This window comes from Hippocampus comes, unplaced genomic scaffold, assembly GCF_001891065.2.
Source record: "Hippocampus comes isolate QL1 unplaced genomic scaffold, H_comes_QL1_v1.1 scaffold137, whole genome shotgun sequence".
Classification (NCBI taxonomy): Eukaryota; Metazoa; Chordata; class Actinopteri; order Syngnathiformes; family Syngnathidae; genus Hippocampus; species Hippocampus comes.
Window position 1 is genome coordinate 628907 of NW_017806002.1, and position 25758 is coordinate 654664.

The window sequence follows — 25758 nt, forward strand, 5'->3', positions numbered from 1 at the left end:
ACGAAATGGAAAAAAAAGAGGTCCTTCTTTTAAATTATCTGGCAATGCTCCAATAGAAATCTTATGGATCAAAAGTAGTCATGCTATTTGTTACTTGGTATGAATATCTATGAGTATTCAAGAGTTGAGTACTTGGACGGTATCATGTTGGAAAAAAGTGGAACTGAACATCTCTAATTGTTAATGTTGACACTTGTGGAGTTATTTGGAGTTACTTGAAATGTATATGGAAAGAAGAAAATCAATAAATAAAATAGGATACATCAGGGCATTGAATTGGATTTGGACACTTGGAACTGCAGCATAAATCCAGCCCCAAAAAAGTCGAGACATAAAACATGAATGTCAATGTCATACATCTCATTTGTGACAGCCAGCTAAACACTCACAAATAGCATCCAGGTCAGACTGTTTGCAACATGACGGAAACCAACTTTAACTGGCTTACTACTACTCAAGGAGAGATCCAACAACCTGTCTCTCTCATACTTCTCTGTAATTGTCAAATAAATAGGCATGTCTCAACAATACAAACTGATTAAGTGTTTTTCGAAATGCCCGAAGCCGTAACAAAGAATGCATGTAGGAATAAACATTGAGGCTTCTTTCAGAGCAAAGGGGTGTGTCTTGGACTATGAGCTATGCACTGACTTGAACATATGCGCTATCACCGAGGAGGGACATCGCAGAATCAATTGGTGACACTTGTCAATGGTTTTTAGAGAGCATTGCCGGACCGTACGTCAATAAATACAGAGTCTGAGAATGGTACTGTAACAGTAAGCATAGCTCGGAGGTAAAGTAAAAGGACTGTCACAAAAGCAGCAAAATTTTCAAGCCAACAACTCTACGCAGGCCTGCAGGCCACAGGAGGAAGCGGTAGCAGCCTCGGGCCTTTTATGATCTGCGCTAGAGTTAGCACTTCAGCAGAGTGTGGGGACAGCGGCTCCTTGCCAAAAAGTGTGTGTGCCAAGGCCTGCCAGCTCTCCCCGCCCACTCCGAGGACCCAAGCGTGAGCGGTGGGGCGCCGGTAGGCGGGCGCAAGGTGAGGCTGGTGGGCGGACGGCCAGGCTGGAGCTTCCTGACATGGGAACCTACTGCACGGCAGGATCAAGCCGGTTGCCGAGTGAGTCACCACCCCTCCCACAAGCCGACAAAGTCAGTTCCTGTCCACCGCCACCTAGGCTCTTATGCTGCACCATGGAATTTGGGATGAGACAAAAGTGTTCACTCACCAGGATACTTTTTTTGTTTTGTTTGGGGGGTTGGCTTCCGGTGTGAATTTGCATATTCTCCCTGTGCTTGTGCTAGTTTTCTGCAGTTACTCCGTTTTGCTCCCATATTACAAAATCAAACTGTAGCTTTATCTGAATACTCGATATTGTCCATAGGTCTGAATCTGAGCATGAATGATTGTGTGTCTATCTGTGTCCTTGTAGTATGTATCCCGCCTCTCGCCCAAAATCTGCCATTGTGTTTTGATAAGGTCCAGCACACCTATAAACAGTAAAGCACTACAGGAAATGGATGGCTGGTTGGGCCAAAACCAGGAAAAATGTATTTTTGAAAAGTTGGATGTAAGGCACTGTCACACAATTCTAAAGCAAAACTAATGTAAGGCTAGACAAATGACCAAAACAATCATCATTTTTAGTGAGAAACAGTCTTTGTCATGTTAATGAATGACTAAGACAGCATTGATTTTATTTATTTTCAAGACATTGACTGCCATGTAATCAAATGCACAAAATGGAAATCAGTTTCAAAAAAAAAAAAAAGAAAAAGATCATGTACAACCAAAATAACAGTTTTTTGTTCGCTGTCATTTCAAACAAAATAGGTTGCCAGGTAAAACAAAAAATTTCAAATGCTGCAGGCGATTGTAGTGATCACCAATCAGGAAAGCACCTTCTTGGCAGAAGTCCTTTTGGATTTAGTTCGAAGCAGTCTATCAATCAGAAGAGTAGTTTTAGCTCTTAACTCTCTACCAAACTGGCAAATGACGATCAAAGCACAACCTCTCACTTTCTCTTTTCACACTTGGAAGAGGTTCAGAGAGACATGTCAGATTTTAAACTTGACGATGGAGGGATCAGGCTATTTTACACTTTAGAGATTACAGGCCCCGAAAACCTGAGCTGGTAGTGGAAAGATCAGTCAGGTACGTACATTTGAATGCTTCCTTCCCTATCGCATTTAAATACGCAACAGGAACAGGGATTTTCCACGTTGAAGCTAGTCATAGGCGGGAATATTATCTCCTTAGTAATGTCCTCAAGGTCTGGTTGCTAACCAAAATTCTCCATTAAATGTAGCCAACTGCCCAGGGCGGCCATTATGAAGCCTCAGATCTAATGGGAAGTTGAACCTTTGATCTGTTTAGGGTTGTGTGTATTTGCATTTTATAATGAGAAGGGAGCACATGTCCAGGGCCCCTGCAGAAGGTCCTATCTTTGCACATCGGACCATTTACAGACCAAAGCCATATTTTACTGTGAGACATCAGGTATGAGAGTTGGACTTCACCAAAAGCAGAGGGATATTTTGGTATTTGTTGGGCAATCGTAGCTAATCTACATTTTGGCTCATTTTCATTCAAGTACAGGTACCCAAGAGAAATCATAAAAATTAAACACAGAGCAACAACCTCCAGGTTGTCAAACTGCTTGAAATGTGCTCCAGATTTTCACCTGGAAGAGAAGCAAGCAGGGATGTGGGATTTACGTGAGTTTTACCCAAGTGAGCCTCCAAGCATTTCAGAGAGGCTTTGAATTGACAGTGGAGGTCAACATTTGACAGTCCATGTGAAGCTGTCTAAACTTTTTTTTAAGGTCAGTCTTACGTTTTCACACTGCATAACCTGGTCTGATAATTAAAGATAGAGCACAGTTAGTGACTCAGATAGACGAGCCTGCGTGTGTTTCTTAGTAACTACAAAGACTTCAAAAATCAATCGGGCCAGGCCAGCTGAGCTATCAATTTAAGAAGCTTTAGGTTGTGACGTTGCCAATACATTTGGCCCTGTGGTTCATAAGATTCAGGAGAGGGTTTAAAAAACACTTTGCAGCTGGCACAGCAAATATATGCTGAACAAAGACAGAACCGACACAGTATTGCAATGCGGCAAACACTCACCGGGAACTTTATACTGTAAAAGTGACACAAGCACAATATAAGGATAAACCCTGCAAGAGCTGTCGTACACCTATTCATATCGTTGCAGTCCGGCAGAAGCCTCATACATCTAAATATGGTTGATTGCGTATTTTTTCCAGATAATAATGGTCAGTCCCCATGTGGTCTGTTTTTTGAAACAATTATTGAAAAATCTAAAGTGTTAAAAGTCACTTGAGAGCACATTTTATAATTCTCTTGGACACTTTAACTGTCTGAGTGGTTGTATTGAAATTAAATCGACAAAATTCATGGAATTTCAACCACTCGACTGTAAATATTCAATTTGAAATGTCATGTTTGGGGGGGGGGGTGATGAATTAAAAAAAAATTTTTGATCTGATTTATGAATTAATCCCAAAAAATAATGGACCGATTCATTGATTATCAAAAATAATCATTAGTTGCAGCCCAATAACAAAAGCATGGAGACTGGAAAGTGAGCTGTGTTTCATCACTAAGCCAACTGCTTGTTTTTGGCATAATTAGACTTTCCAGGGTTGGCTTGGTGTTTTATGCAAATTAGCAATGTGGTTTAGGGTCTCTTGTCTGGGCTGCTCAATACAATAAGCTAACTAACGCAACAAAATGTTGACAGGAAGAATGAAAGAGGGGAAAAAAAGAGGAATTTGACATCAAACTGATCACAAAATAAGTCCACTGATGTCACAGAAATTAATTTTGCTCCACATTAGAGGGCCCACAGCACCGTACTCAGACATGTACACGACTCTTGGATTAATCTAACCAGAAGCCATATGAGATGGAAAATGTGAATTATTCCCAACAAGCACGTGATGTTTAGGTAAAACACATTCAGTGGATTTCAAATTCCTGAGATGTCACGGGCCAACTATTACTTTTTTTGTTTGTTTTTTTAAGGGGTAGGACTAACACGTCGATACGGAATATTTCCATTTCAGAGAGTTTTCATGGAGAAGTCTCTAGGAATCCTTAAATCTGAAATATCCTCAAGCTAGTTGGCCACCCTCCAAAAAGCAATGCGTGCCATACAGAAGAGGGATGCAGACCTGAATCACACACTCTAAAGACTGCTTAGAACTGCAAAGGGCGAGGCGACGTGCCAAAGAAAAAAAATATCCAAAAAGGTAAAAACTTTCTCAGATCGCGCCTCCCCAAAAGGTGACCTTCACAGTTTTAGATTTTCCAGAATTATTTGAACATGTCTCCTGAGTGATTATTTGTTGAAGGTGCAGTCTTTAATGAGGCGGTGTTCCGATTAGTGCGTTAACATGCGCGTGACTGGTCCCAAATTCCAGCGGTTGACGTCTGCGGGGAGAGCGGAGGGGTGATGACTACATTCGACCTACATTCACCACACCCAGACACCAGGCACGCGTGCTTCCAATCATTACGCACACAAACAAGCTGAGCTCCGTGCGTAAAGCATCGTAAGAAGGGCAGGGAGGACCGGAAGGACTGGATACTGTTGTAATTAGAAGAGCAAAAGTAAACACTTCTGAAGTACACATTTAAACAATGGTGTCGTACAAGATAACCATTGTACCTTTTGTTCACAAGTGACAGGGACAGGTTCACCACAATAAACTTGAATGTTGCAGAAAATGTCATTTGTTTCAGTAGTTACATTCAAAAAAGGGAATACTTATAGTAAGTAAAACACGCTTTGGTGGGGGGGATTTTAATTCTGCACCTTGCCCTTATTTTTCGCGAACTGCTTTCAATTCCAAGGAGAGCTTTGAAATTGTGGATTCCTGCAGGGAGTAGTTTACACAACAGTACGTCTCGTCATCTTAAATCTAAAACGAACCAGTGGAATAGCGTCATGAGGTACTTAGTATTTGCAGCATACCAATTGTTTTACTTTTCTTTTTTCCATCTGTGTAAACTGTGCAAAAATAAAATCCATTCATTTCTTCATTTACTGCCTGTTCTGTGCATTTCCAAATGGTAATACATTTTAAAAAATTAAACTTGACATAAGTAATTAGTCAAAATGATTACATATTCAAGACTCAATGGGAAGCAGTATTGAATGGATTATCCATGCAAAATAATTGAATTCAACCCACAATAGCATTTATAGGAAGATAAATTATTAAGGTGGATATACATAGCACAATCTTTCTTTCTCTTATATACATGTACTGGATATGCTTACGTTCTTATGTTAAGCACAAGCTCATAGCTTTGATTTCCACGAAGATGGCTTGCATATTTCTGGAAAGAGCATGTTTAAATGTCCTGTTTGGGATCAGTTGCTTGTGGACTAAAGCGAATTTTAACTGACAAATTCCGGTCACCTCACCACTTTATGAACAAAATAGACAAACAGAAGAACCACAGAACCATCATGTATGTAAACCTGTCAAAAGCAAGCCATGTCAAGTCCAGTAGGCAGTGCATTTAGTGTCATTCCTTGCAACGTTTTGTCCTATTTGCAACAAGTGTGTTGTCTGTCTGGCTGCGTTAAGTTGACAACCGTTAAATAAGCGAGCATGAAGGTAGAAGAAACAAGAAAACAAAATCCCAAGCCCCCAATGCAAGAGTCAAACCATTAAAAATAACATATGCATTCTAATCTCGCCCCTCACTTACACACAGACAAAGGCACCTCCATATAGCCGTCGATACATGCGCCAGATCTTGTCGCCTCAGGAAATGGGCTTCATTCATCTTGTCTGACTGCAATAAAGCAGTGCCTAAGATTCTATTTCCAATAAACGTCGACTGATTGGAAAACTCATTCTAATATCAATTTCCATCTGGGCCCTTTAAAAGGCAATCAGCATAGCTTCATCTCCGTATATCACAAGCTCCTTGAGATGATGACACAGCATTGGCTCTCTCCTTCTGCATAATGGCCTTCTCCTATCAAGGCATCTGCAATGAATAATACCACCCATGAATGGGCTATTTAGTGCGTGTTAGCACGGACAGAAGCCACTTCTCTGAATACTAATCCTGAAGTTTCACACTTTACATGGGTCTGTCTGCCTGGCTGCATCAGTTTTTCATTTGGCAAAGTGAGCCACTTTGCGTGATTTGGTGACACTTGTAGTTTCTTGACACATTTTGTCCTAAGCGGCAACGCTGATTGGTGATGATTCGTACATCACTTTGTTGTCCTGAGCCCACAAAACAGTCATTTGAGGTCAAAATATAGAAACTTTCTTCCAAACACTGGCAACTTCTGACTACAACATGGAACATAATCTGTTCCGTGATGCTGGTGGACTTTCAAATCATTCTCATTTCAAAACCAACTGTCTCAACTGAAATCATGTCAAGTCAAGTAGGACTTTCCAAACATTACCATGACGGCATGTTACTGTTAAATTGTTCGATGTATTATGTAAAACTTAGTGGTGCTACAGTCAGTCAAACGGCCACCGATCCCGACCGGACAGTTTTTGTCGAAAAGTAAGTCATCGGTATATTGATCAATGCCTTTCATTGCCGACCACAAAAACCAAAAACTCACAGCTCGTACTTTGCAACCTGCATTGAACTCGAGACCAGCCTGTGTGCAGTGTAGCGTCCCCTCCTCCTTTCCTTAACACTGCACATTACAGACCAAACCAGGAACTGAATCATAATATTTGTGCATTTTCTGCACTGTAAAACTTGAAAGAACTACTGAATCGAAACACTAAGCGAAGTACTCAATTATTCAAATATTCATTTTATGAGGAGCTCTAAAATTGATAAATGTGCAGCTAGCTAATCTATGTGATCGGTAAGGTCGGCATCGGATTTGGAAGCATCGGAACACCCCTAGAAAAGCTACATTTTGTCTTTTTAGGCCTGCGTCTGCAGAACATTTTGGGTTTGTTTTGTTTTGTTTTTTTTGCAGGGTGGGGGTGGGGGGCATTTGAATGTATATATTGTACAAGAGAATGACAAGGACCCAAGTACTGTTTCTTACCTTCCAGCCACTTCCCGCCTCTCTGTAGTAGGGAAAGTTATCACAGATCCACTGGTAGATCTCGCTCAATGTCATTTTCTTCTTTGGCGAGCTGTTGATGGCGAACGTAATGAGGCTGGCGTAGCTGTAGGGCGGCTTGCCGTCCTTGTGCTGTTGCACCTCTTCCTGGTCCAGCGTGGTGTTGGGATCGAGGAGGGCGCTCTTCTTGCCCATGCCTGGCCCGTGGCCGTGCTGGCCATCGGCTTTGCGAATGGCCGCCTGCATGGTAAGCTGAGGAAGCCAATCCATGGAGGTGAGGCTACTTTCCAGCTCCGACGTCATGTTGACGACAGGCCGGGCAGCAGGGAGGGGGGGAGGGGGGTAAACCCTAAAGCCTGGAGGTAAACCGGTGGCCTCTGTTGGAGCTCCACTGACTCTTGGGGAGAGGAGCAAGTAGGGGTGATGAACTGAAGTCTGGGCCCTCAGATCAGGACATCAGCATGCCTCTCCAAAGCGAGGCTGTGGAAACAGAACACAACATGCTTGTATCAGTTAACTGTACATTGTAGTAAGAACTGACTACTTGTTTTGATGATGGAACTCAAGATGTTAGCAGCAGAATTAATTGTGAAGTCTACAAAAGCATTTTGTCTGGCAATTTACTAGAAAATGGAGAGAAGCTTCATCATGTAACAAGACCCAAAACACCCTGCCAAAACAACAAAGGACTTAAACTGGCCACGTCAATTACTGAACCGTAACCCTGTAATGTCTGTATTTTACCTTCTGAAAAAGAAACTGGAGTGAGAAGCCCACAAAAACAAACAAGAATTGCGATAAAGGCCTACAAAAGCATTTCAAATGAAGAATGCAACAGGCTGGTGAAGTCAAGAGGTCACAGGCTTGATGCAGTGATCGCAAGTAAGGGTTACAACCACTTCACTTTAAGTTCAAAACCCCATTCCAATATTTCTGTTCCCTTGAAAAGTGGGTGGCTTCAACCAAAACTTGCTCGATCCTGAGTTGTTTAACACATCGACATGTAAATACCATGGAATAAAAGCTGGAATTCGACATTGTGGGTGACTAGAGTAAATGTCGATCACTAGCTAGAGCAGTGCTTCTTAACCTGGGTTCGACCGAACCCTAGGGTTTGGTGAATCGGTCTCAGGAGTTTGACGGGGGGGTTCGACGGAGCCTCTGCCATGGAGTTTAAGACACACCTGACTCAACATCCCAATTAGTTACGACACGGCCATTTGGCCATCACTGGCTGCAGATGATCACATGACATTGCTTGACCAATCAGTGCTGTGGGAAATTTGGTTCACTCAGTAATCACCGCATGCCTGTCATGATAGTATGTGACGTGATTTTTAAAAATGCTAACGATGTCGAGCAAAAAAAGTAAGTGGTCGGACGAATATGTACAACGTGTATTCACATGCATCACGCAATGTGATGGAACTCAGCGTCCTATCTGCATGATTTGTCATGCCAAGTTGAGCAACTCGTCTCACACAGGCAAAACTGAAGGAACACTTATTGAAACTGAATGGACATGGGGAATACAAAAAAAAATGTATTTACTTTTTTCTGTTTTTAATAAATGTGCTTTTTATATCTTGAATTTGTAAAAAAAAGTATAGATATTTTTCACTAATGAAGGGTTCGGGGGCGGCCCGGTAGTCCAGTGGTTAGCATGTCGACTTCACAGTGCAGAGGTACCGGGTTCAATTCCAGCTCCGGCCTCCCTGTGTGGAGTTTGCATGTTCTCCCCGGGCCTGCATGGGTTTTCTCCGGGTACTCCGGTTTCCTCCCACATTCCAAAAACATGCATGGTAGGCTGATTGAACACTCTAAATTGTCCCTAGGTGTGAATGTGAGCGTGGATGGTTGTTCGTCTCTGTGTGCCCTGCGATTGGCTGGCAACTGATTCAGGGTGTCCCCCGCCTACTGCCCGAAGACGGCTGGGATAGGCTCCAGCACCCCCCACGACCCTAGTGAGGATCAAGCGGTTCGGAAAATGAATGAATGAATGAAGGGTTCGGTGAATGTGCATATGAACTGGTTGGGTTCGGTACCTCGAACAAGTTTAAGAACCACTGATCTAGAGTATTGCGTAAATTACATACGGACAGCACATTGATCTAGTGGTGAGCATGAATGCCTCAGTTTTGAGGTTTGGGGTTCGAATCTATGCTATTTGCATTTTTTTTTTTTGTCCGGGTACTCCGGCTTTCCCGCATCTGCCAAACTCATGCATGTCAGGTTCACTGAGAATTCTAAATCGTCCATAGGTGTAAATGTGACTTTGAATGTTTCTTTATCTAAATGTGCCCTGTAATTGACTGGCATCCAGTCCAGCTTCTCGCCAAGTGAGCTGGGACAGGCTCCAGCTTACCCGCAACCCATATAAGGACAAGCACAATATTAAACGGATGGATGGATGTTAACACAGCAATCCATTTCAACGTGGTTGTTTTTTCCATCTTAAAAATACAACACGTGTGTTTTGTATTGGACTTCGATGATGTTTTAAGTGAGCAAAAAACAGAAGTTGTTTGCATGTTGTCCGCACATGCTTTAACTGGCCGTGCAGCAGATTATGAGACCGCCACCTTCTCTTCCACCTACTACTCTCAGAGCTGACTCATAGCTCGGACTCCATCTGCACCAAGAGAGAGACATAGAGAGAGACATAGAGAGAGACATAGAGAGAGAGACATAGAGAGAGAGAGAGAGAGAGAGAGAGAGAGAGAGAGAGAGAGAGAGTAAATGCTGGGCAATTGTTTTCACAACTGCCAGCCAAATGGGGCAATGGCTCAGGAAGAATTCTGACTCTCTTGTGGCTAGTAAGCCCCCTTTCCCCCTCCGTCTGCTCTGCCTTCCAGCTTGCCCGCCCACTCGCCTTTGCAGAGCCTCTGCCATAAACAAGGCAGGCAGTGTCGTCTTGCAAACTGTCCTCCACCCAATGTGTGTCTGCAACAGCCTGTCTCGTTGTCCATTCTGGCACACTGCCCTGCTTGTCCGAAAATAGAGAGGCAGACTAGATAAGCCCTAAATTCTAAATGTAGGTGAAGATGGGTATCGGTGCAGGGGGGGAAAGGAGTGGGATGACACCTTGAACTGGTTGATGGCAACAACAAACTGTCAGCATTTTCTGTGATTTCTTTTTCATTTTCACATGTGTCGGGCTAGCAATAAACTGTTCTGAGAGTCCTCAATAAGCCAAACACTATCATCTAAAAAAAAAAAAAAAAAAAAAAAAGTCTTTGTGCACATGTGAAATTGTATGCCAGTCTTTTCAGAGAATTTGCTAACGGTGATTCAAAAGTGCCGCAGCGAACGCGATGCTGACTCACTCTGATACCCTGCATCAAAATGACATTTTTCAACTCCTTCACTTACCTCCAAGGACCTTGAAAGAGAGGTTCTTACCCACCTGAAAAAGCCTTGTGCCACCTACGCTGCTGAGGTCAACAAAGTACGCCATCTAAAGCTCAGAGTCCAATTTGAGTTTTCCCCTGTCTGCCTAATCATCCATCAAGGGCGATTAACCACAAGCTCTCTTAAGTCCATTTTAGTCGACCGCTACAGTGGTACCTTGACTTATGAGTGATCCCACATAAAAGTTTTTAGAGATCCAATCAGTCTATTGGCTCAAATTTTGCTTTGACTTGCCAGCAAACAATTTGTGATATGAGCCTGAGATGGTGGCAGTGAACTCAACTCAACTCATCTCACACCAAAGCAGCAGTTTGGTAGATCGTAAACAAAAAACAGAAGCGTTCAGCTATTTAATGCCAATCCCATTCCCAATTTACTGCCTAAATTAACATAAAATAAAGAGAATTACATGTGTATTTAAAAAGATCACACCAGGGAGGTTTGGTTGTGTTGAAAAGCAATTCAATCAGGATCATGGTTGAAAAGTTATATATTTGTTTGCATTATTGTTGTAATCTGATTTATGGTTTTTTTTGGGGGGGGGGGGGTATTAAGACCTAGTGAAAAGCAACCAACCCAGTCAGGGGTCAGACGCAAAACTTTCAGTCAACTAAATGAACTCCAGTCCACAGAGTACATGCTAAGCTGAGTACAGTACACACTTATGAACCAAGTGCCAGTGTGCACGGTTACAACACCATAATCAAGTTCTCAGACACCTCAGCCAGAGGCCTGATTAGTAACTTTATCATGAGTCGCTCTTTTGGGCTGAGGATTAGCATCTGACGGGGTAGTGTGAAAATAACAGAGGAGCTATGAACACCCAGATCAGGGAGCTCATTGCGGAGTTAACGTAGGTAAAAGGGACGTAAATACACACCTCCTTCTGACTCATCAGGTATAAAGAAGATCAAGGCTGGCTACAGATCAAAGTTATACTTGATGTTGTAGAGAATGATCGTTAAAAAGTGGACGGAATTGTTTTTTTGTTTTTTTTCCATCCCAATTTAAAATGAGCCTCGCACATGACTGAATATACTCTTAGTTGCAAATTGTGAAAGTGATTTTGATGTTCTATTTGGCATACATTTGCTTGGCTTTTTGGGAATATAGTGAACCGCTGTTCCCGACCCTCCACGTAATAGGTGAGAAAAGCATGAATGATGTGCCTTTAAGAGGGGGGGCCTGGTGGAATGACATGAGGTGCATGAGTGATCATTGTTTTTTTGTGTTCTGCTGTTCACCTGGCAAAAAAACAGCGAACAAAGTCAGTTGACTATGACTCCATTTCCACGTGTGCAATACAAAAATCATCTGAAAATTTTGGGGGGGTGGGGGGGGGCATCAACGGGGGAGCGAAAACCTCACTATTGGTGGCAGATAACTAGCTACCTAGCATCGCTACATCAGTTTGTTCCTGCTCTGACCTTCTTTCCAAAAGTGAAAAGGAGCTAAAAAATATCTACTCAGTATCCAGCTGATTATCTTGAGCGACATACGAAACAACAGCCCTGTGTTCTGCTATTCATAAATGAAACATGCATCCTCCCTTTCAGTGGTTTTAGAATGCGTCCATTTTCAAACTTTCAAAAGTTCCCTCACCGAATCATCGTTGTCATATAAAAATATTCGATTATGGCTATCATTCTCATATTAAAGTATAAATAGTCCTTTCAATTTCGTAAAATAATAATAACCACAAACTGTATTGCCCTACAGAAGATAAGAATATTATATATTGTCGACTGGCTGACAGATAAAATGTGCTACATTAAAGAGTCAAATTTCGCCAGTGGAAATGGGTGTCATATATCATAGAAATAATTATCTACCAGGCTTCTATAAGGCACACAGCAGGAAGACATTTCAAAATGAAGTAAACTGCTTTGCCGTCAGCTGGTCAGAGAAGTTTGCGCTTGCCAAGTCCATTGATCTCAAAGAGTGGGAGGTTAGCGGAGGCTCAGCAGCCAATTTAATATCTGTTATGGGTACTGACATGAGCAGATGATTATGGATTATTTTTCCATGTCAACAGAATTCCAAAAGCGACAAGGCTAGGTCAAGCTCCTGGAAATATTTAATGAGGTGGAGCATTTGCCTGTCGTAACTAACATCTTCTTCCTCAAATTCTCTTGTTTTCTTGAAGTTTAACACTGTGTGCACACAGCAGAAATTATCCATAACAATCTTTGTGTCTGGTTTAGTGACTGCTTACTGAAAAAAATATTCAGATTAATGACCACTTTTTCACTATGAGCTTGCATGCTTTGAGATCAATACGATCTTTGGTCGAACTCTTCAAAGTCGAGGTGGCGAGAATGTAGCTTGTTTATCTGCAGATTTTCCAACAAGGAAGACGTTGCGACAGATTCGATGTGGTCACGACTTGTCTTCTGGTACAGATGGAGAGGTTAAATGGATCTTTACAACACTACATTTCTTGTGTGAAATTATTCCATACAAAGGACATCTTCCTTGACTCTTATGTTGGCATTTAAAGGTAGAGAAAAAATAAATAAATCACAGACTGCTCCCGCAGAGTTCCAACACGATTCTTTTGCCCACTCTTGCAAATAAAAAAACATTATATAAAGCTTGAGTGTGCACCCTGTGGATCGTCTTCACACTCATATTTACAATTTTTCATGAGTAACGAGAGGCACAGTTGAAGACTGTGCTTTACCTGTGTTTTTTTTAAATTAATTATAAGCAAGGTTGGGAGGGCTAGTGTTACAAGTTACCTGTAATGTATTGTTTCCAAATGTATTTAGTAATGTAATTTAGTAATGTAATCCAAATACCATAATATTTAACATGTAACTTGAAAACTTTTCATTTACTTTTGGATTATTCCATAATAGCTTTTCCAGATCAAAATCGCATAAAAAGATAATATCGAAATAATTATCATAACTAGGCACTTGCTTAATGGCATGCGATTCGAGTGGCCATGTTTGAACATTTCGCTGGTGCTTGTTCATGAAAGGCGAGGATTAGTGAACTCAGGCTACATTTTAACCTTGCTAGTTGTGTTAACACTGAAAACACCCACTTTCAGTTTGTGAACAGAGGTTTAACAGCCATAAAAAGTACTAAATGTACTGCACAAAATGCTCTGTGTATCAACTAATTGTAGTTATGATACACTACATGCAACATTTTACCCTCAGTTGCCCTAATATAAGCCCTTCCATTACCCAGTATAAAAAATTTAAAAAAAGGCAAATATACAATTCCAGTGGCTGCAGGAGGTGAGCTGGCAAAGGCACAAGTTGATGAAAGGCACCGTGCCCTGCTACATGGGGATGCCTGCCATTTGACCCGCCTCGCTAATGATCCAGCTGCTTCGTAATCGGCAAGGCCAAGTTCACCGTCTTAATTAGTGGGCCTCGGGTACTGGCAGGAATTACGACACACACCACCACCAGGCAATAACGACCCCCCACTGCCTTCATCACCCCGTCGGGTTGTTGGATGTGCAGAGGCCCCCCTGGTCTACTGAGGAAAGCAGAGGAGTGGTTGAAAAAGAAGTCCAAGGTGTATTGAGGAGGAAGGCGCATGGAGAAGAGTTGTATTGCTAAGTCGGCAACTCTATTTCCTGGTAACAACTGAATCCCACATCATTGCTGTCATTTGATAACCGTGTATTTCCGTTGTCTAGGGCAAAATATTATATTAAAGTGCACCACAATCAACTGTTATTAGATAGATTCTGCGCCAGAAACATAAATCTGTCGCTTCGCAAAAATCTCTGCATGTTGTAACGTTTACGTAGGCGTGTGTAAAAGTAATTATGGCTTCCTATGACAAAGTGATGACTTACAAGTGTGTTCCTCTCATTTTGTAAGTCACAACGTGTGGCAAGGTATAAGTAAAGGGTTCCACCAAGTTCACGTTGTGAAAGCACTGCATTGTATGGCATTCATGGAAAGTAGAATAATTCATAATTACTGTTTCATGTAAGCACCTGATTTTGACCAGTATTAGAATTGATAAGAAATCTAAAAACAGTCATTTTAATAATTTGGCTGAAAACTTCATATTCATCAACCAAAGTTGTCAGAATTCAGTTTATTAAAACAAAACCTCTCCCAGTAAAAACATGCTTCTGCACACCCTCCATTATAACAGACGTGCACTGTCGATGTTCACAAAAGTGATACGCTTTTTTTGTTGCCAAGATCCCATTAACACATTTTTTTTTTCCCGGTATCTGATGAAAATGTTTGACGCTAAGCACTCTTTAATGTTCAAGTGTGAAGGATACAATTAATGAACTGATTAAATTACAATTACAAACCATTCTTTTCATAGGAAACGGGAGTCGTTTATTTGTCTAAAGTGGGTAAACCACTCTGCAACTGATTATAAAAGAGACGATTGCTAGTTGGGGAAATAAGGGAGAGCTTGGTAGATCATTCGTGAACAACTGGGGGGGAATGTCTTTGTATAGGAAGCAGGCAGAAAATCACAAGAGCGTGTATGGATGGTAGTAGTGAGCCGATATAGAAACAGGGCACTGAATAGGGTCATGAGTTCAGGCATTACTCCCCCACAGGCACCGTGAACCCACAAATGTGTCTTAAACTACTTTGATGGCAATATAACAGAGTTGAGCGTGCCACAGTAACTACAGTCAAGGGGAAAAAATAGGTTTAACTTCTTGATCCTTTAGGTTTGAATGCCAACTTTCAAATTGACCTAGATCTTTTCCCAACATGTCTTGACAATATTTGTAGAATGACGACAAAGCAGGCATTATGTGCTTGCGTCACGAAGGGTCTCACTCAACCTGTCAAAGCGGTGACGTTGGCCGCCCGGCCTCCTTTGATTGAAGAATAGTCAATGAGGCAAGATAGGGCTGAGTAACTTGCTGGGATTACTCAACACAAGCATGCTGAGTTAACATCATTATGTCGCCATCTGCGTCATCGACTTTGCGGCTCTTCCTTGTTCTGAGCGATTGCGCCATTCGTATTTCGACTTAGTATGCGCTTCCAACCCTGGGTGAAATGCACATTTTAAACGCAGCAACAACGAGGGCTGCACTTACCGTATCACCTACAAATTGTAGTGGTGGGCTGTGCGTTTGGGATCTGGTAGGAATTTACCATACTTAATCCACCTTTTAACTGCACCACAATCAAGTCACAATTAAAGAAAACAACCAATACATACAAATATGCAAAATTATCTGGAGCAGTTCAGATCAAATTGCAATTTCTTTGCCTCGATATTGTGATTGTGATTTCAGATGCAATTATTTATTTCAAGATCGTCTTCTGATCCTCGTAGATTTTTTTAAACAAACAAAAGCAATGAATTGCTCTGAAAAAAAGATACATGTCGCAAATGTAGACAAAATCGGAATTGATCGGCAGTGTGAACATAGCTCGAGACAAAGAATGTTACTTCTACTATTCTAAGTGACTCAGTAAGACGCTGTAATATTAGTCCTTGCTTTAAAAGGATAAAAAAAAAAACGTAAGACTGTGAGTATTGTTTTAAGTCAGATCCAGACCACTCGTGAACCTAAAGAAGAGAGAGCTACAGAAAAGGGATGCAAGGTGGAGGTTCAGAACTCCAATAAACAGGATTATTATTTCCTTTGTCTCCATTTGCATGACAGCAGCGGTTTCTATTTTCCATCATTTTGCAACTCATCTCACATGAATGATTTCATTGCACCTATGATCTTACTAAGAATGAGCTATTGTCCAGTTGTTATCAAATATTATGACCAGGCCTCCCTAAACAGAGCAGTCCAGGTGCATCATACAGCCCGACTAAATGAGCCTATTTCAATGGGACCTTTTGAAGGGCTACTTTGAATTGTCTTGTCACAATTGAATCGCTTTCAGCCACCTCATGGGAGTATGACACAGATGTCACATTATAAGCAGTTCAGATTTCCCGGGTCGTTACTGGCAAGGTTACCTGGGCATTGAATCTGAAGTAGGGTGGTGGTGGAATAAATTTTGTTTGTTAGTGTGAATGCGTTAGCATTGCTTCCTTACCATCTGTACAACAATTGGCCGACAGTTCATGGTTAAGAGTGATCAACTGTAACACCAGGCATGGGTTAGCCACAAAGTAACTGAAGATCCGCAGTTAAAAAAAAAAAAAAAAAAAAAGAAACAAAACAAAACAAAAAAAACATGCAACGGCAAATAAATACAATGGAAACTCAAATTTCTAGTCTGAAATGGTTACAGTTTGGAAAATGATCTTAAATTCATTCTTCAATACAGCTTTGAGACTCAACATCATTTGCATATTTGGAGCTGAGCAATATTAGTGCACAACTGATCAGTTCGTATCGCTTCATGACTCTTGGTGCTTTTATGTGATAAACTGACTGAAGATGTTTGGTTTCCATGCTGTCGTGGCCACACAATGACCCCGATGGAACAGGTGAGTCAAGTCAAAACTTCCTTCACTAAATGCACGTTACACAGAGGAAGACTATGTTTAGCAAAATATGCACATACTGTGTAGCGACACTACGAATTAGCCGAGGACAGGAAACCTCGGGCAATTTCACAATTTTTCCGCAATACAGTCAAAACATTGTCACGTTACAAAATACTACTACTAATAATAATAATAATATATTACAGATAGTCTTATTTATGATCTGCTTGGAACTTCTTAGGACTACATCAAGCTCTGCTCAAATACCACACGCCATGATTTCCTAAGGCTACTCAAGTTCACATCCAAGCATTTATGCAAACAGACACACGCGTGCGCGCGCGCGCGCGCACACACACACACACACACACACACACACACACACACACACACACACACTCTGTGAGAGATACACAGATAACAACATGCAAACACAACATTGCATTGGCACCGCAAAGACAGGACGACACACATGACAGACGCTCCATTAATAATAATGTCGCTAAGACAGTAAATATTTAGACAAGTGATTGTTAAATGCTCGCTCAGACGGTGTGCACAAAGGAAACCACGCAGTGAAAGGAAAAAGGGGTGCGATTATGATGACAATAATCTTCCTGTGGTGTGATGGCAACTTGGCGTGAGGGAGGGGGATCGCTAAGCGCTCCTACCTTCTATCGCTCCTTGAGATGTTGGCACGCGTGCCCACAACAAAAAAGGTGATGTGATGTAACCTGGTAACAAGCCTTTGTTATCTTCACCCACCCCTGAAACCTAGGTCATACCTTCCACCTACTGTGTGGGAGAAGCCCTTGTTTTCCTAGCAATTGCAAGGGGATAATCAGGGAGGGGTGGGAAACTGGCTCACCTGCCCCTCAGTCACTCCTCATTTTTTCCAGCCCTCCAGGGCAAAGTATTTTCGAGCTTCTTCGCGACTAAAATAGCAACGTGTTTGCGTACCGCAAGTGCACTTGAGCGCAACTATCGTACAGCAAGCTAAGCTAAGCCGCGTTTTCATACAAACACAAAGAAGGAATCAGGGCTTTGCCAAAGCAATAGCTTTTAATGTCAGGGCTGCCTTTTAAATGGAGGGCTTAATGGCGCCACGAAACCCGTCCCTGTGAAATAGGCATTCATATCCCGCTCTTGCCTTGTATTTTAGGATATGTCAATTACGTGGCTAAGCAGCACACTGCTCATCTTTTTGGCGCCGAAAGCACAGCTGTGGGACTCCTTTCTTCTACTGCCGGTAAAAGTCAGCATTTTCGTCACAGTCGCTTGTCCTGAATAAAAATGTACTCATGGAGGCGACCCATCAACAATGTTCAAAGGAAGTTTCTGAGCAGAACATAGTGTGTTAATGGCATCCTGCAATGCTGCGGCTGTGGAGAGGTGCACACAAGGGCTGCAGCTATTGAATATTTTTGGAACTAATTACACTGGTCAATAGCACAATTTAATCAGAGATGGCTTTATGTGGCCCCGAAATGTATTTTTGACACCGATTTAAAAAAAAAAAAAAAACGTCTTTTGTTTTTTCTGAGCACATCAGGTTTTGGGGATATTAACCTTTTTGTTTTTAAGTTTGACTTCTAAAGGCTTTCTCAATCCGGATTTTATAGTGCGTTGTAATTTTTAGCTATGACGTTTCTGAGAAGAAAAAAAAAATCCACCAGTTGCTATGTCACCCTTAATTCATAAATATTACGAACTGTAATATGGATGATGAATATTCCAAAATTAAATATTTTCATTCCGTTATGTTATCATTTTTGAATTATTTCGCATATATCATATGATCAAATAATGGCGCTAAAGGACTCCATTAAAAAGTCCTTGAAAGGTTATTTCCATTGCGGGGCTGTGTCTTCAAGTCATAAAGGTTTAATGACATATAATAATGGCATACAATAAATAATGTGAGTCATAATAATAAACTACAAGCAATAAAATGTATACAGAACAAAGAAATAATTTAAAAAACATTAATTTTCAAATTCACTATCATGGCCATATAAGCTTCAACAGAGAATGAGGGCATCCTCTGTTAGAGTGCATTTGATTTGTTCAATGGTAAACAATACATTTATATCATTGCGGATATGCTTCTGTAGGCTAAAATGAAGAGTCCAGGCAGCTACGAAGTTGTTGGGTACGTGCGTGACTTCTCCTATCTTGAAACCACACTACTGATTTATGACGTCGTTAAATGCGACCGACGCACCAGTGGGGAAGAAGCTCGCTTGTCACCAAATAATTTACACTCGTTCAACTTCTATTTGAAGTGAAGTCGTTTGGATGTGCCAAACCTGTCAGGAACCTGTCTGTCGCTCTCTCAACTCTTTGACGATGCAGTTTAGCGAGGCTTCTTTACGTCAGGCAAAGCAGAGGTATTTTAGGAGTATAAATCAGGTTGCCTCTCCCTCCGAACAATTCTCTGTTAGCGTCACTAACTCCAGCGCTATTAAATATAATAATAATGATAATAATGATCATAATAACAATTACAAAAAGAAAAAAACGTGTAGTATAAAATGAAGCCGATATTGGCAATTTGGGTTCATTTTTAGGTTTTTGACATTGAATGGAGGTTCATGTAACTATCAACAATCCTGCATCGAACGCAAATGCACTGGTGGAGGAGAAACTTTGCACATTATACCACTTTACAATGTACACAAAAGCGGTTGATTGTCATTTATTTATTAAAAATAGGTTTAAAAAAAATCAGAATTGACTGATATGAAATACTAATGTGGACCATTTTTCAGCCATACCGCCCAGCCCTTCTAAATACATTAAGTTCAAAAAGGCATTTATTTAATATTTTTATTGATCAGTTTATTTAACTTTTTCATAATTGTTTTGTGACTTGTTATTCAAGATTAAGTATTACATGATCAAATAAAATTACCTAAAGTCTTGCTCAGAAAAGTCTGGCCTTGGTAGTATCATAAACATAACAGAGGCAGGACGATGACAGTTATTTCTTCTGCCTTGTTGTGTTGAAAACATTTGTCACCATCCGACAACTATTACGTACATTGCGCCAGACGCTATCTAATTATCTGAGTGGGAGAGGCAGATATAGTACATGCTAGTTTCTCTGCTGCGGGAAACTGTGCAGGTCCTCTGCTCATTTTTTGTTTCACACAGCAATCTAGACCATGCGTCAGTGATACCCACAGATTTCTCTGTTCGCGTAAAGAAAAAAAAAATCATGCATCGCTCCCCTACTCCGTCATTCCCACAGCGCCTGTGGTCGAGCAAATCAGGTCCATAATTATTCTGCCAATCAATTGGGAGCACAACCGTGGCTGTGCGGCAGTTAAACGCTGACAAGAACGACCTGTCCAAAAAAGAAATAAATAAAATAATTGAAATAAAAAGAAAAAGGGAGCAAAGATAAAACCACCATTTCCTTTATACACACCAATTCTTCCAAAGGCAAAAAAAGACCCCTTTGTCTCATCAATCAAGAGCCAAACACAGATCGTCTTCTAAGTACAGCTGTACGTGGTGGTGAGGCTAGCAGGCAAAGAAGACAGGGTGACAGTGGGAAAAGGGGGGGTAGTTGGCGGCGGATCAAGTGAGACACTTCAGGCTGTCTGAAGAGGCCTCAAAATCAAGCAAGCTTTGCTGACCTGAATGCAAAAAACGGCTAAATGGAGAGACAAAAATTGTCTTCAGAGATGAAGAAAACAAAGACATTTATTGTTATTGCTCAATATGAAAGACTGATAATTGTGATACACACGTTTCCGCCATATCGCCCATCCCTGTTAGCGACATTTAGTGATGCTTAGAGACAACACGCAGATGTTTGGAAAAGTGCTTGCGAAAGACAGATGCCGACATTTAGCTGCAATAGTGGACAGTATAGCAAAGAGTAGCGACTATTTGTCACTCCTCTGCCGCTCTTTGAGAAGACTTGAGACTGTTTGCCAACTGCTGGAGTCGCAGGCGAATCTATAAACCCAACCCAATGAAAAGGTGCGAGTATTAGCTTCAGGTCCACTTTATTGTCAAATGTGCTCTATGTGCAGCATACAGCACAGATGAAATTTCTTTCCTCTTCCTGAGCCCCCCCACCCAAAAAAAATCGGAAGATTTTGATCAAGCAGAGTTTGATTTTAATGAACCTTCTGTACTTGTTAAGGTTGCCAACACAAAATATAAAATTTTAGGTCAATCGGAAAAGGGATTTGGGAGCTACAGCCTGCCAAATGTTAACATTTTGGGCAAAAAGGGGTGTGGCCGACTTCTTCTGAACGCTTGGGTCTCAGAAACTACTGGGTCAATCGTCACAAAACGGGTATTCTTGGGAAAGGAATTCAACAAGGATTCATTGAAAAGACACATTTTCTTAGTAACTTCATCTTTTCATCTATAATATGACATTGTAATTGACCCTGCGGATCACATGACCTCAACAAAAGTTTTCATGAAATGTAATTTCTTACATGTTCTCTAAAAAGTTTCAGAGATCTATTTTTGTTTTTTTGTTTTTGTTTAGCAGCAATAAGGAGTCAAAATATCCATACTCTCAGATACTCATTGAATATCCATGAATATTCAACTTTCAATGAATACAATGAATATTTTGGAGTCAAGCCAGCATCATTGAGCTGGCATGTCGCATTTGTATGAAGAAAGTCACAACACAACAGACCTCAAAGTCAATTTTAAAAGGCAACCATCCCACCAGATTTCTTCAAGTGGTAAAAAAAAAACACAGCGGGACACGGAAAGGCCTTCCATTTACTGACAGCTTGCAATTATAACGCCCCACAGACAGCTTTGGTCGCTTTATAGTGAAAGAGATGCAGACATTCAGCACCGCTGAGAAACCAGCCTTTTTTTTTTTTTTTTTGATAGTCAGAATTGCCCTGAAAAAAAAAAATAATAAATTTCCACGCAGCCATTCTAGCCTTATATACTGGTGAAAGAGGACATTCTGAAGGAGACTCGGCCACTACACACGTGCTTTTATGTGTAAATATTCAAGTGCAATATTTATGAGCAGAACCCAAGTCTTTTTTTATTTTCTATTTTTTTATGTAAAATATTTAGAGTACTCCATTTCAATAGCAGTGCTAAATATTTTTGAGAAATTAAAAGTGGATTGCTCCTAAAAAAGAATGTACTTGAATTATTACGCTGTAATATCATTATATCAGTGGCGTGAGAAAAAAAAAAGCAACAATACTGTCGGTTGTCATAATAGTTTTTGGAAAAGTATTTTAAAAATTGTTATCGTGACAGGCCTACCTATTGCTTGGTCAAAATGGGTCTTTGATGATCCATAAGGGGTTTTTGCGACATGACGATTTAATGAGTGGTGGGTCAGGCGCTGACGATGGATGGAAACAGTATGCGATACTTCTGAATATGAAATGCTTTGATTTTTCCCCAAGAGGAAAAATTCAATTTACACTTTGAGGAGAAGTAGTGAGTACTGTGCCACAGTGTTACGTCCCAATTAATTCAAACGAAACGAATTGGGGCAATGCAAAATAAGCGGCTAGTTTCTCCAGCAACCATTTCTAAGATGCATATTTCTGTCTGGTCTGCAGCAGGGACTAAACCTGAGAGCCTCCAGTCCACAGTGCTTACACACTCAGCTACAACAGAAGAGGCGGTGAGACACGCCAGAAAAAGAAGACACTCATGATGCAATCTGCAAGTCATCACGAAGACAGAATAGTCATCCAACATTCCAGTAATTGAATAACGCTTTCAAGGGGATCAGAGCTGTGATCAGGAGTGCTTGTGGTCCTAATGGCTTGCTGGGAGTTGGCCTTTGTTTTAGCATGTGGCGGGGCTGCCCTGACACCAACCATACGAACCCAATTACCTTGGTCTCACCGCCTGGGGGCCTGCATTAACACACACCCCCACCTCGCGCCCCCATGAGAGGCTGACTCCTTGCCAGCCTGGCAGCCAGTGAAGGCCTGCTGCTGAATCACAAATAGACCACTTGTGTATGCACTGGCGGACAGAGTATTTTGGTGACAACTTGGAGGAGCCCGTCTTCGTGCGCTTTCTGCAAGATCGAGTCGGGTTTGAGTTGCTGAACCCTTCGCTTAAGTTGAAATCTGTTCAGTATTGAACGAGCTTTATTGCCAGTGGCCCATTTTGGTCTTTAGGAGAACTCCACGATATATCAAAGCTCGTAGTCAGAGATTATTTCCCTTGCAGAACATAGAGTAATTAGTCTTTCCATCCATCTAGCGCGTAATGGGTAGCACAGACTCAGCATCAAGCGGATTGTCAAGTGTACAATCGAGGTCTTTATTGATTGTTTTAAATGTGTTTGCAAACTGCGGGCCACGTTATAATTACCGTTTCCCTTGGAGGCGTCGTGATGACTGAAACTATATAAAGAAGTAAAGAATAGCGTTTTATTCAACTATTGTTTCAGTAACTGTAATGAGGGGTTTGGTAAGAAGAAAATGCTTACAATATGTCACTGATTATTATTGTTACGGATGAAAAATTGGAATTTTGGCACACATTTTAGCAAGTGTCATGGAAGTTCTCATCTTTGATTTGCTTTCGCGGGCCACTTAAAATGATATGGCGGGCCACATCTGGCCCCCGGGCCTTGACTTTGACACGTGTGATCGAGGTTCACCCAATTCAGGAGTGGTGAAATCTGATGATTAATATAAAGGTTCAACTGGTAAAATTGTTACCCAAGCTAACTACTGCAAATGTTATTGCTCAGTAGCCTCTGCCATTCCTTTTCTTCATGACTGAACAGGAAAAAAAAAAGATTGCCGGTTGTTGCTAAAGGCTTGAAATAACACGAGTTTTATATGCGCGTCGCTTAAGATTGGTGTTAGCGGTACAATTAAGAGCATTTTACTTGTAAATCAATATTCAATCTCTGAGGAATCATGAACAGGAAATTTACTGCCAGACAGAGCTAAGCACTTCAATATTTTATAAGTTCTCTTTAACACCTTTCAAAGTGACACGCATTTCCTGCGTAAAGCTGTTTTTAAAATGCTCCTGATATCATCGTAGTACACTGTACTTGTAGATATGTTTCACTGCTAAAGTGCTCTTTGTGTTTAACAAAAAAAAAACCCATTTATGTGTCACCAATTGTGCGTTTCCCAGGAAAAAAAAAAATTTTAACTTTCAAAGCACATTGCTATGGGGCGGCTACCGGCCATAAATCAATGACCTTTCCTCTGAGCCATAATCCAGTCTACACAAGATATTTCACAACAGCACCGAGCAAGGGATTTGAAGTTTCAGGAAGATCGTTTTATAATTGTGTCTTCTAATCTACAAAGACACTGGCTAGCCAATGGCAGACTTTGACCTCGTGACGAGGGCTGGGGCAAGATCTCGATAATATGCATCGTATTGATACACCGATGTCAATGAGGATTTAATCTGGCAGGAATCCTCTCAAAACTGTCAACATGACTCACATATGCAACTAATGAAAACGTGATTTATGACCACACGTTTTTTTTGTTTTTTTTTTGAAACAACTACCTTTGCAGCGCCATTCATTTGGTTTTGATGAAGAGTCAATGCAGCCTATTGTCCTTACTTGGCTTAAATTGAACAAATTCCAAACCTGGATAATGAAAATGTCAAGGTTGCGTTTGATTAATTGAATTTAACTGTTTTCCATTTTCAAAAAATGCTTTTAACTTATACATTTTAGAATAAAGTTGATAATGTGTGACAACAATGATGAGCGGAAATATTGCTTGTTAAACAGTTTTTAGAGGTTTCAACCTCCGCTATTTTTAAATCCGTAATTATGTTTGCTTGCTCCACTACTTGCTGTGCCATTCATTTTGTTGCCATTCATTTTGTTTTCATTCAATAATGGGGCCAATTAGGCCTCCATGACATTGGAAATATATGCGATATGGGTGTTGAATATTGCAAAATCGATTTTATTGTGACATTTAACTGGACCTAATGCAATGAGATATTTATTAGCTCATGAATTTAAAACAATTGGAAAAATAAGCAGCCACAATGCATTCTTATCATATTATTTGTTAAAAATACTTTATTCGGGTGGGATGCAACATCTTGTTTGTGTGGGAGAGAGGCGGGGGGAACCGCAATCACTTATTACTCTTATGCCAATGTCAGACTACAAAAATGTAACCCGATTTTGAGCCAACAGATGTGTCGCAGACAAACGCTGTGTCTTGTAGTCGATTTTGAGTTGTCTTGACGCGCCATAGGCCGTGAAGTGTGACATACTCAACGATCGGGCGTCTGGGATGCTTCACGACCACGACGACAAAAATCTTGGATGTCAGAATTTTTGTAAGTCTTGCCGCATAGTGTGACAGGTCTTACGTCATCCTTCGATCGGTTCTTCGACATTAACCGATAGGAAGACAGTGCCCTCCTACTTACAACAAGAGACTGGACGTGGCGCACAAACTCACAATGTGATGTGCAATATTTAAAAAGTGACTTGGACAAGAGGGGGAATATTGGAAAGTATACGTAGTGTTTCAAATCATGCTACCTTTGCTAACTGCAAAGCTCATAACCGATTAGGAAACGGGGTGTCATTAAAGTTCTTTTTGGAGAATAGACAGTCCATGAACAAAATGAAGTTTTAGGTTGTTTGATGGACCAAATTAGCCTTTCAGTGAGAATACTTTTATACAGGGTAATGAGCGAAAATATAGCGTTTTAACAAAATGGCAAAAAAAAAAAAAAAATCACACAGGCTGCCATGGATGGATTATTTTCATATTTTTTCCTGGAAAAGACTCAGCCTTCAGTTACACAGAAATTGTGATATATTGTGGTTGTCCCACCTCCACACCCCC

At 41.0% G+C, this 25758-nt stretch overlaps 1 protein-coding gene across 1 annotated transcript in view; it reads right to left on the reverse strand.

The window, feature by feature from the left end:
- Positions 1–25758, reverse strand: part of foxj3 (forkhead box J3) — a 107643-nt gene that overhangs the window by 55151 nt on the left and 26734 nt on the right. Inside the window, exon 2 of the mRNA XM_019892406.1 lies at positions 7085–7582. Within this exon, the coding sequence (XP_019747965.1) occupies positions 7085–7405 (321 nt within the window). The 5' untranslated portion in view covers positions 7406–7582. The remainder of the gene's footprint in view (positions 1–7084; positions 7583–25758) is intronic.